General features: G+C 34.6%; 1 protein-coding gene across 2 annotated transcripts in view; it reads left to right on the top strand.

Moving 5' to 3' along the window:
* Window positions 1-13,423, top strand: part of CDH19 (cadherin 19) — a 95,482-nt gene that overhangs the window by 32,523 nt on the left and 49,536 nt on the right. For both annotated transcript variants that reach the window (XM_026496453.4, XM_057313348.1), the window contains exons 4-5: window positions 8,210-8,329; window positions 9,681-9,845. In XM_026496453.4, coding sequence (XP_026352238.2) covers window positions 8,210-8,329; window positions 9,681-9,845 — 285 coding nt within the window. The remainder of the gene's footprint in view (window positions 1-8,209; window positions 8,330-9,680; window positions 9,846-13,423) is intronic.

Below are 13,423 nucleotides of genomic sequence, written 5' to 3' on the forward strand. Positions count from 1 at the left end.
TGTTTATTATTGGAACAAGTAAACTGAGGAATTCCTCTTATTAAAACATGATTCTAAAGGGCTCCTGACTGACTCAGTCGGTAGAGCATGCAACTCTTATCTCCAGGTTGTGAGTTTGAGCCCCCATGTTGGGTGTAGACATTACTTAAAAATAAAATCTTTTAAAAAAACCCATGATTCTAAGAGAGTAATATTTTGTGAACTTTTGTTCATTAATAGAATAGATACAAATTGATTTAAGAGGATCTTTAGACTGCAAGAGTCTGATCTCTCTTCATTTCCACACAATATAGCCATCTCTGGTCAAGCTATAATGACTCAACTCAGAGATGCATGCTGACACCAAAAGGCAGTCTAGAAGATGATGCCCTATTTTGGGTACGTGCCCTAGCAACTGACTTTTTAATAGATACAGCAGATAAAGAGTGGCCAGTTCAAGTAGGATGGCTTATTGCCAAGGATGTGAGATTGCCGTTGAAAGACACTGACTTGGAGGCGCCTGGGTAGCACAGCGGTTAAGTGCCTGCCTTCGGCTCAGGGCGTGATCCCGGCGTTCTGGGATCGAGCCCCACATCAGGCTCCTCTGCTGGGAGCCTGCTCTTCCTCTCCCACTCCCCCTGCTTGTGTTCCCTCTCTCGCTGGCTGTCTCTATCTCTGTCAAATAAATAAATAAAATCTTAAAAAAAAAAAAAAAAAAGAAAAGAAAGACACTGACTTGGTCAGTACAGTACCAGCATGTCATGTGTGTTCTAAACACTGCCCAAGGCAACTGCCAAAGGTGTCTGGAGCCACCCAATGGAGTTTCCAGTTGTTGACAGGTTGGCAAATTGATTATATTGGCCCCCTCTCTCTGAGTGAGAATTTTAAACATGCCTGGTTTTGTGTGGAAACAATGCTTTCCCTTGTCATTGTGTGAACCAGGCTGCCACTATGAGGGAATTAGAGAACCTGAGTGCTGTGAATGGATAGATTATGATCAAGGGTTTCACTTCAAAGGTGATAATATGCAAGACCGGACACAAGAACATGATTTTGAATGGCTTCTCCATCTCCTGGGTAATGTACAAGAGGCAGGGTTGGTAAAAAGAAAAAAATGAAACATAAAGCAGGAGATTAAATTACTAACAAGTAAAACCACCTTGGCCAAGTGGACTAAAGTACTGTCCCAGGCTTTTATAGATTTGAATGATCAAGCAGTAGAGTTTGTTGCCCCATATTGCCAGACTGGGGAACCCTGCTGAGGCAACAGTACCCTAAAGGTATGGAAGTCAGGAGAAACCACCATTGCCCCAAATCTGCACTTCAAATTAACAAGCTATGCCTCTGAGAACACCAAGCCCCATCATGCCTGGGAAGAGAGTTATTTACCAGAATTTGCAATGAGATGTCCCACCAGGATGGGTTATTTACTTCGCACCTCTGGGTGAATGGAAACTCTTTGCTCCTCACTGGGATCCCATTGTCCTGGTGCAGCTGGACCTGTTGAAACAGAATATCCCTGGAATAGAACACATACCATTAAAAGAAAGAAGGTGTTTGGGTCCTGGTCTGGCATATCCCACCCCCAGTTCATCTCCTTATACCTGGTAGTGCTGCCTGGACCAGCTAACATGTGATATGCACAGCCAGGTCAACTTCCTAAAGCTACCGGCCTCCCCCTCCTCAAGGCCAGGTGGGCATATTGTTTCCTGCTAGTTTAAGCAGGAAGTTATGACACATAGAAGCCCTTACTAAATTCACCCAGCAACTTGAATGATAGCAAGCAAAGTCTGCCCTTAGTTGAACACTGGAATGTCTCTGATGATAAAAGCTGCCCTCTAAAGTAAAACAGCCTTGGACGCTTACAGCCTCACAAGGAGGCGCCTGTGCCATTATTCAAACAAATGTTACATGTTCATACCTCGTGACTCTGTGAATGTGTCATCTTTATTAAATCATATGAAGATAGAAGTGATCTGACCCCCAGCTTAGGGGACTTAGTAAATGAGTGGTTCAGGTCATGGGATTCTTGGTGGAAACAGTTGTCACTGATTTGGGAATTATTTTCTTAATCTGTCTTTTTCTTTTATGTGCCAGAATTAACTGCCTTCAGGGCAGCCAGATATCTGCCAGATGAGCCACTTCCATGCTAGCGATGCCCCTTGCTGATGGCTTAGGGCACATTACGGAAGAGAGGAGCATGTAAGATTGTAAGAACAGGTCAAGAGGTTGTGAAACATTGGGGGAGATCTTTGAGAGAGTGTGACTGCCAGTTGACCTGCGTGCTGGGCCTGGGAAATTAGAGGCTCCTCAGCCCCTCTCCTGTCCTTGGAATCTGGGTTCCACTAGGCTGGTTCCTCTCCCAGAAGCTGCCCCAAGCACCCAGACTTGAGATAGAGATGTGGTATTGAGACTCTCTGTATGGTATATATGACTGAAGCTACGTAGGGCCTCTATAACTTTCAAGACTTGGTGGACAGATCCAAAAAACTGCTGGTCTTAGAGCCACCCAAAGCAAGCCTCATGAATAAGTTCTCTTGCTCAATACAACTACCACCTACCAATCTAGAGTGGGCTGTCCCTTTCTTTGGTTTCCTCCTGTCCTCCTTGTGAGGGGCCGGTTTCAGATTACAGCCAGGAAGATCAGGAAGATTTTGTGAACTAATAGTGATCAGATCTCCAGTTTGACCCAGGACAGCCCTGCTTAATCCTATTTTTAGGGGAGCATTTTGTCCAGAAAGCATTTGGCCCTGATTTTGTATATTTTTAAATATTATTAGTAGGTGCATTATAATAAGCCAGAGTGAGTTTGGAGGACATCTTCTTTGTACTTGTGGCTCTCCATGGGTTGTGAGAAATAGTGTAATAGTGGAGACATACGGGCATTGAGTAAAATGTCTCCTTTTAAGACATGATTAAATCTGAAAGAGAGCTAGTGATAACCCAAGCACTCTTCATAAAAACAAAATTAAGAAACTGATTAAATTATGCAAATACATGTAAAAAATATCTATCTGGTGATGTATTTAATATTAAAATAATCTATATAAAGCCATTTTCATTAATGCACATATATATCATTTGTCCTTTAGAAATAACTTTATTACTAGCATAATTTAAAGAAACTTTAATTTTGATCCGCCAATGTTGTTAAATCAACTTTGTCAGTTTTACTGAGAGCACAATAAAATGTTGATGAAATGAGTGAAGAGGCTAAACAGGTTGGTTCATATGTGAGGCATGCACCATGTTTCATACACTGATTGAGTAATGCACCATTAAGGATAACATTCTACTGAATGCCGTTTCAGTAGAGTAAGAGCAACCAGTCCAGGCTGGGAAAAAGGGACAAATGAGTATGTCTAATAAACAAAAACAGGGATTTGGCATTGAGACAAATACCAGGTTTATCAATCACCCAATCCTGATTAAGAAGTGTTGGCATTTGTCTTTTTTCCCTGACGTTATACAAAAAATGTCCTATTTTTATGGAAGTTTCATCATTCTGTTATATTCATGTTGTGTACCTTTCACATTTATAGCTACAATTTATTTTAAACTGATTTTTTTAAACGTGCCAATTTCTAGATCAAAAAAGAAATAACTGATGGATGTGTAGATGGATGGAGATATCCAATTGACCCTGCAACGTTTATTGAAATGATTCCCCATTGCTCACCTGTGCCACCATTGCATGAATGAGTTCTCCACATATATATGATTTGGGTTCTGAATCTCTAATCAGTTGTATCATCTTTTGTTGCTCCTGGGGCTAATGCTATATGGCCTTTATTGCTGTGATTGTGTCCTAAGCCTTGCTGTATGTTAGTGCAACTCCTCCAGATGTTTTTCATCAAAATCATCTTGGCCATGCTTGGTCCTTTGCATTTCCATTCTTATTTCATAATCATCATTTTAATTTATCCAGTAATACAACTTGTGAAGATTTTGATTAGGATAGCATTTACACTGTGGATCTATTTATTGATAATGCTGTGTAGTCATCTAATTCATAAACCCAGTATTTTTGTTCATTTTTGATCATTAATTTCTCTTTTGTTTCTTTGTAGAGATCTTTAATAATTTTTGTTTAGATATTCCTGGGTATTTTTATTTGTCATATATATTATGTATTTAATTGAAATACTTTATAAATATATATTTCTGGTATACCTAAAAATGGAGTTTTGTGTATCTTTTTTCTTCCTGTAACCTTGCTAATTTAACTATTTAATATTCTCCTGTAAACTTTTTTATAGGTATATTCTGCTTGATTTTCATCAAAAATACTGTTGCCTTTGAATAATTATTGTAATTTTAAAAAATGTTTCCACTATCTATCTATCTGTCCGTCCATCCATCCATCCATCCATCTATCCATCCATCCATCATCTATGGATCATTGGTCTGTCATTGTCATCATCTTTAATCATTCATTTCTGTATACATGGCATTGCCTCATTGCATTGTCTAAGAGGTTCAATACAATGCTTTAAAAAATAGCAGTGATAATAAACTCTTGCTTTTTAACTACTTCAGAAGGAAAAGTTCTAACTCTTCACAATTAAATATGATTGCTGTCAAAGTTTAAAAATGCCCTTAATCAGATTTAGAAAGCTGCCCTTTTTTCCTAATTTTCTGGGTTTTTATTGAAAATAGAAATGGAATATTTTCAGATATGTTTTATATATATAATGAGAATTTTTGTTTTACATTTATCTTTTTTAAGCCATTAATGCCACAAATTATATTGGTTCATTTTCTGTTAAAACATTCTTGAATTTTAGTAATCAAAAATTCAAAATGCCTTCTCCTATGAAAATAAACATTTAAAAGTAGTTCCACAGTATGCTAGAGATGGGCCTGTATAAATTATGTTCTTATGTAGAATAATACCCACAATATTTTAGAATCAGCTTTAATTGATAGTGATGGGTAGGTATTGTTAGGGAATGGGATGACCAGGAGACTGAAGCCACAGTTCCCATAAAACTGTTCAGTGATTCTCACAGTACACAAAGATTATGTCATACAAACAGTGATTATGTAAGCCTAGAAAGGCTGCTGTACTTGAAAAGAGCATCCCTGTGCTAGTCATTTGATTCAAATGTGAGTAATGCAGCTGAGATTACTGACAAATAAAGGAAGGGTTACATATGTTTGTATAACAATGAGTATAAATTCAACATTTATTTGTTTCAACCATGAAATATCCCTTTACCTATATTTAACTGGTAATAGAACAAGGGGGGAAGGGGACTGTGGAACAGTTACTGATTTTTTTGCATTGAAGGACACATTATTGGTCTTATAGTGATTTTTTGTTTCAGTTTTGTGTGTAATATATAGCTAATTCCTAGCTGCAAGTGAATGTACAGATGGATTCTCTTACAAATGACAAGGGAAACATAAATGGAAAACATTAAAAAAAACATATCAAAGTTTTTTGTATTTCTTGACTACTCTAATGTTAATTTATTATTACAGTTTATGCTTTCTTAAAGATGTCTGCAGTATTTAAATTACTGATTAGGAAAATATATAAGCTTACTTATGGCTTTTGATTTTTTTAGAAAAACCTTTTAGAAAATATCTAAGGGCCTAAAGTTGCTTAGCCTGTTTTTAATGAATTGTGATGTCAATAAAAAAGGCAGGAAACCGCTAAAGTAAATAAAAGAAAGTTAGATTGAGTGATATAAAAATTGAACATTGCTAAGTTCTTTCTGAATTTTACAACCAATAATTTACAAATCATAAGAATTAAAAACAAAACTACATGTAATGACTTTTTTGAAATTCTGTTGCATATTTTTATCATCTTAATTTATTTTATATATATTTGATGGTAACTTAAAATAGGGTAGACATGTATATGTGCTCTCTCACACACATACACACACATAAATACTAGGAGTAAATCACTAGTAGTTGATGAATGTCTGTTATCAAGCACTGGGTGCCATTGAGACATTGTAGAATTTTCTCAGTTCTATAGATTGGTACTTTCAATTTAAAATAGCTATAAATCTTAAAAGAGAGAATAATAAATATTTCCCCAGAAATTTGACTTCCTAATAAATTCACATTAGAAAGATATTGTGAATATTTATAATATTGTTTTTATCCACTTAATTTCCTAAGAGTTTGACTTTTTGGATTTTCCACACACTCAGAAATTATTTTATGTAACTCATTAATATATTATATTAGGTTTTCCATTTAGTAGAGAGCAAGGGAGTGACACATTAGAATACCAAAGAGGTACATTCTGCTTAGAAGTAAATGAAGCATCAGTTTAAAATGTTCTTGAAAAAAAAAATGGAAAAAAAAACCTTAACTTTGTAACTTGTTTTTCTATAAATGGAGAACAGGGTATCTGTGACTCGGTGCATTTTCGTGATCTTCCTGGTGCTCATTTGTATAGTACTAGGTAAGGAAGCCTAAAGTCCTAATAGTAAGAATTTCTTTTGGTCAACAACTAACCATACAGTGATTTTGACTATTGCTCCAGAAGCTAGATAGAGGTAGTCTAGTTCTGGAATCTAGGGAAAGAAATGAAATGGAGACATAGGAAATGTAGAAAAAGTAAATGTATGTGTGCACAGAAGGTAGTTAAAAAAACAAGTCTTGCCCAGTACAAACTGAATTGATGTCCCTAAGAATCCTTTTCTTGGAATAACTCCTTATAATTACTACATAAATGGCTTTTATTGTTTGCTGATTATTTATTGATTTATTTTATTGAGATATAATCAACATACAACATTGTGTAAGTTTAAGGTCTACTATAATTTGATTTGATACATTTATATATTGTAATATATAGTTACCACCTTGGCATTCGCTGGCATCTTCATCACCTCATATAATTATCTTTTGTGTGTGTGGGTGGGGGGAGACCATTTAAGATCAAGTCTCTTAGCGACTTTGAAATATACAATATAATATTGTAAATTGTAATTACCATGCTGTGCATTAGCTCTCCAGAACTTATTAATTTTCTAACTGCAGTTTTCTAGGTTTTGATCAACATTTACTTAATTCTCCCACCCTAAACCCCTGTTAACCAGCAGTTTACCCTCTGTTTTTATGAGCTCAGCTTTTCTAGATTCCACATATAAGTAATATCTTTGTCTTTCTCTGTTTGCCTTATCTGGCTTAGCGTACCGTCCTTAAGGTCCATGTTGTCACAAATCGAAGGAATGTACTGTAAAACACTTGAAACTAAGGTGTTCACATTTTGTGTGGTTGTACAGTATACAACAAGTGTTAAGCAACTAGCAAAATACTAAGACAAAAGAGCAAATATTACATACATTTAAGGGCCACGGCAAGAGTTTCAACAATTTTACTACAGAAGACTAGAAGGGCTTCCTCTTAGAGTGTCTTAGTTTATAAAATTAGATTGTAATGAAAATATTAATGATGCTGGTTGTAAAGAAAATCACATAGGCTATTTGATTCTGTGATGTTCATGTTGCCATTCTTGTTGACACAGAACATAATGTTTCAATAAATGCAGATTTCCAACAAGACCCAAAATGCTATTCCATGTTTACATAAAGATGATTAAAAAGCTCAATAATTTTAAAGATATATATATAATTTAAGAATGGAGCTTAAATGTACAAATGCTTACATTGTGTTTTATTGATTGTTACTTAATTTTAATGAGAACACTTTACGTTATCAATATCTGGTAGATTTTGCTTTGTACTTAAAAAAAAAGAATTCTTCAAAGTAAGTTTTTTATAGAAGGGAATTAAACAGGGAAGATAATTATGCCCTTCCTCAACTTGATACTAATTCAAGCACATCAATAATTTTTGTTAGTATTTTATCAACATTCTGTGACTTTTTTGAGTTATAGGTCACAATATGATTTTTAAAGTAAACTGCTTCCAATTCCCTTTTGATTCTTCCACTAATAATACACCTTTGAAAGATCCTGAATGGATCTTGTCATGGATCATTTAATAGTTACATTCATTATGGCATAGAACTACATGTTTAAAATTCTACATTGCATATAGGAATTAGGGCTGTTTTGCATGAGGCTATATTCTCTTGTTTATACAGAATGATACTAGTTTTATAATTCTGAGTAAGGAGGGCTTGTCTTTCATTGTATATCATCATCTTGCTAAAGAGAGAATGCTGTATAGAACTGAATGCATTGTTCAATAATACCACAGTCTTACATTCTTGTTACTATTTATATTTTCTTCAGGAACATTCGTCATCCAGGTGACAGCAAGTGATGCTGATGACCCTTCAAGTGGCAATAATGCTCGTCTCCTGTACAGTTTACTACAAGGCCAACCATATTTCTCCATTGAACCAACAACAGGTATTTCTGAGTGAAATAAAGTGCAATTCAACAGGATTCTAAGTAGGCAAATGTCAGAGCAAAAATCATCTGCTTATAAACATGCTGTACAGTAGATCTGATGTTTCAATAAATAAATGGGTTGTAATTTTAAACATTCAATTCTTTTTAGGCTTTTAGCTGATTTTTCTAACTCTCAGAGTTGAATTTTCCCACTCTGTACCACAAATCATTTGTGTATAAGGTAAACGACATATGTAAAGATTAAGACAAATCAGTTAGAAAAAGAAAAAAAAACAATTTAAAACTATGCTGAAAGACATGTAAAACAATTGACTAAAATTTGATATTAAAAAAGCCTGTAAGCATATTAAAAATGATGAACCTCACTAGTCATGGAAATGCAAACGAAAATCACATGAGATACACCTCCACACTCAATTCTCTCCAGTGTCAAACATAGGGATACTAGCAGTGTCTAATATAGTCACAGTTTCTACAGTGATTCATATAAAAGATTATACTTGTAAAACACTTTAGTCCACAATTAAAATGCCATCACAGTATGATCCAATTTATCCTTTTTTGTTTTTACGGGTCTCACAATTTTTCAATGAACACTTTTCCCCAAACGTATTTGAGTACTGGCCATTCTCTTTCTTCATGTTAGTGTTCCCAAAATCTTTAGGTCAGCATCCCCTTGTCCTATGCACCACCTTAAATTTTTCCTAGTTTTCTTTTTTGCAGTGATAATTACTTTTTCACTGAATAATTTTATGGAAAGTTGATATTTATTACATTTATTATGGTCCATCGTGAGTTTGAAAATCTGTGTATATATTTATCTCTATTGGTAGATTATGAATAACTGTCAGTCAAAAAAAAACCTTTCTTCACATATCATGACTTCAAATAGACTTTAACATCACAGGTGCACAATATTTTTTTGCATAAATTTGGTGTTGTAATTTCCACATTTATTCATAATTCACTTATTTCAAATTTAAGGGAAAAGTTAACTGTAGCACACAAATATGTTAGAGAAGATAGCAGAAAATAATTTGAGGTAAAAATAAGATATTCCTCTTTTCTACCTGCAGATTATATTAATATAGTTATTTTATTAAGGGTCTACTTATGTTCTTAGTATATGATGACTGTGCTAAACTCCAGGCAGAGTTGGTGTTTATTATTATTATTATTATTATTATTATTATTATTATTATTATTTCTTCAGGACAATGTCTAGCATATTGTAGTGGTTTGAGTGTGTCGAAAGAATGATTATATGATTGAATTCTTAAGAAATTAACTAGGAGGATATCATGGTTAATAGTGAAATAATAATTGAAGTTTTATTACATTTTTAAAGGAGTCATAAGAATATCTTCTAAAATGGATAGAGAACTGCAAGATGAGTACTGGGTAATTATTCAAGCCAAAGATATGATTGGTCTGCCTGGAGCACTGTCTGGGACAACAAGCGTATTAATTAAACTTTCTGATGTTAATGACAATAAACCTATCTTTAAGGAAAGTAAGTAGAAAACATCCTGAATTTTCATTATAACATAATTATACATATGTTAAATATATGCAGATGTTAGTGTTTACATCTAAAGCACTGCAACAGCACTAAAATTATATAAAATAATTTCTTTAATTATTCTGTGTGACTATTTTTATTAGTGTGAAAAGTCAAATACAAATGAAGGAGTAATGTGTTTTCTTTCAATTGCTTCTGTAACAATTTCCACAAACTTCACATCTTAAACAAATCATTATCTTAATGAAATCTGTTATAGGTGTCACCAGATTAAATTCAAGGTGTCTGCAGGGCTGTGTTCCCTTCTCGAGGATCCTGGGGAGAATCCATTTCTTTGAATTTGGTTGTTGGCAAAATTCAGTTCTTTATGTCTGTAGGATTAAGGTCTCTGTTTCCTTGATGGATGTCAGCTGATGGACATTTTTAGCTCCTTGAGGCATCTTTCTGATTCTTGTATATAACTCACGCACCTCAAACACAGCAGAAGGTGTCAAATCCTACACACACTGTCATCTCTCTGACCGACACTTATGCCTCTTCTTCACTTTTAAGGACTGATGTGATTGGATCAGGCCCACTTGGTTAAACCAAGACAGTCTCTGCATCTCAAGATAGCTGATTACCGATATGAATTCCACCTGCAACCTTAATTCCGTTTTGCCTCTTTATGTAATATGTTCATTGATTCTGAGATATTTGAACACATATATTTTGGGGGACTCACTTTTCTACCTATGACAGTAATGATTTGAAATGATATTTTATTTTTTTAATTTTATATTTATTTTTATTCAATATATTAAAACTAAAAAGAGAAACACAGTTCACCTATTTCTATATTCACCTATGATTCATATATATGAAAAATATCTGTATAATATTTCACATATAAAAGAGGTCATATGGTCTTTGTCTTTTTCTTATTTCACTTAGCATCATGCCGTTGAGCTCCATCCATGTTGTTGCAAATGACAAGATTTCATTCTTTTTTATGGCTAAGTAATGTGCGTGTGTATCCTAATTTTTTTATCCACTCATCCATTGATGGACACTTAGGTGGTTTCATATTTTGGCTATTGTGAATAATAATGCAATGAACATGGGAGTGCAGGTATCTTTTCTAATTAGTGTTTTCATTTTCTTTGGATGAATACCCAGAAGTGGAATTGCTGGATCATAAGGTAGTTCTATATTTAATTTTTCAAAAAGCCACCATACTGCTCTCCATAGTGGCTGCACCAATTTACATTCCCACAAACAGTTCACAAGGGTTCCCTTTTCTCCATGTCCTCACCAACACTTGTTATTTCTGGTCTTTTGAATAATAGCCATTCTGGCAAGTATGAGATAATATTTCATTGTCGTTTTCATTTGCCTTTCCCTGATGATTAATGATATAGAGCATTGTTTCATGTATCTGTAGCCATCTGTATCCCTTCTTTGGAAAAACATCTATTCAGATCTTCTGCCCATTTTTAATATTGCTATTATTTTTATTGTTATTATTTGATTTTGAGTTCTCTGAGTTCCTATGTATTTTGGATATTAGTCCCTTATCAGATATATGATTTGCAAATATTTCCTACCACTCAATAAGTTGCCTTTTCATCCTTTTGATGGTTTCCTTTGCTGTGTAGAAGCTTTTTAGTTTGATATAGTCCACTCATTTTTTTTCTTTTGTTGCTTTTGTTTTTGGTGTCAGATTAAAAGAATCATCACCAAGCCCTAGGTCAAGGTGCTTTACTGCCTGTGATTTCTTCTAAGAGTTTTATGGTTTCAGGTCTCAGTTCAAGTCTTTAATCCATTTTGAATTCTGTTGCATTCTTTTGCATTCGTTTGTCCAGTTTTTCAACACCATTTATTAAAGAAACTGATGTTTTGCTATTGCATATTTTTAGCTCCTTTGTCATAAAATAACTGACCATATATGTGTGGGTATTTTTTACTCCTTAGCATGAATAGGCCCCAACTGCTCTGATGATTTAAGTTATAAATACAAGTTAAATCACTCAGCGTGCTTCAGAAGGAATTTCTTTTGAAATTCTTAGGAGAAATTATTTTTTTCTTAGGAGTCCCCCCCACCCAGGGGATTCTGTCTCAGCTGCAGAAATAAATTTATAAGCAAGTTTAGGAATCATGAGCAATTATGATAGGAGGAATGTATAAGCATGATTCTAGCACCATAAAGTTACCTCACTCTTTTAAATGCTTTTCTCTATTTCTATCCCACACCATAATCATGTGAAAGTATGTGTATTGACTGTTCTTCCAGAACAGAAGCATGCTGACCTCCTTAGTCTATTCAAACTACTTCCCCTATTGTAACCCCATTAACCTCCTCTCCTTTTAAATATTTAATACATATCTCCTCTGATATGCACAACCTCCCCTTACCTCTCAATCAAGGGCATCCACTCTGCCTGTTAATTACTATTAACATTCAAACGTGTGGTTGTTGTTGTTTTCATCTTAAAAAAATAAATAAATACATTATTGACTCCACTTCCATATCTAGCTAACCATGCTTCATTTTCTTTTCTTTTAGAGAAAAGAATTTTTAAAGTGTTGTCAAACTCATCAACCTATTTACTGTCTTTTAAACTCTCTGGAGCCCACTCCAGTTGGGTTTCATCCATGCTACTCCACCAAACTGATCTGGTCAATTCTATCAATAATCTTGGTGCAACCAAATCCAATCAATTCTCAGTCCTAATATAGTGTGATTTTTCAGAATTACTTCGTTCTCATGTACTTTATCTTCTATCTCACTGGTCACTTTTTAATAGTCTTCCTTGCTTCATCTTCATCTCTACATACTGTAAACTTTGGTGTAGTTCTGCTATCAAGCCTTAGGACCTCATTTCTCTTCCATCTGCATTCACTCCTTGATACTCTCATCTGGATACAAGACTTTAAATTCCACCTCTATGCTGACACAATTCCCAGATAGTCACTTCCAGTATGAACCTCTCCAATGAAACACACATGTGGATATCCAACTGTCTACTCAATATCATCATTTATATGGTATATACATTTAAATTTGACATGTGTTTGAGTTCCTGATCATGTCTGCCACCTCCTTTAAGCCTCCTCTTTTTACAGCTTTTCCCATTCAAAGACTGTCAAATCCAGCCTTCATTGCTCAGTGCAAAATCTCACCCATTCAATTCAGATTCAATTCAATTCAAACAATCCAATTTAGATTACACTGGGTGAAATCTAGGTCAATTCTAATTTCTAACTCAGACTGAATTGATGATCAGTTCTGCACAATTCCTGCTAGTCTCTTATTTTCAATATTCTATGAGCGTGCACATGTACACACACACACTCTCTCTCTCTCTCTCTCTCTCACACACACACACACAGTCTCTCCTGATAATAGAAACTTACTTTGTTTAAAGATTTTGAAGTCACCTTCCCCTCTGTTCTTTCTCTCACATTCAAAATTCAATCCTGTGCAGATCTTATTGGCTCTACCTTTTAAAAATATCCATAATCTGAACAGTTCTCACCAATTTTATTTGCAACCTTGGATCATGCTACCCACTTAATTTGTCTCCATT

Source organism: Ursus arctos, unplaced genomic scaffold (assembly GCF_023065955.2).
Source record: "Ursus arctos isolate Adak ecotype North America unplaced genomic scaffold, UrsArc2.0 scaffold_17, whole genome shotgun sequence".
NCBI classification, from domain to species: domain Eukaryota; kingdom Metazoa; phylum Chordata; class Mammalia; order Carnivora; family Ursidae; genus Ursus; species Ursus arctos.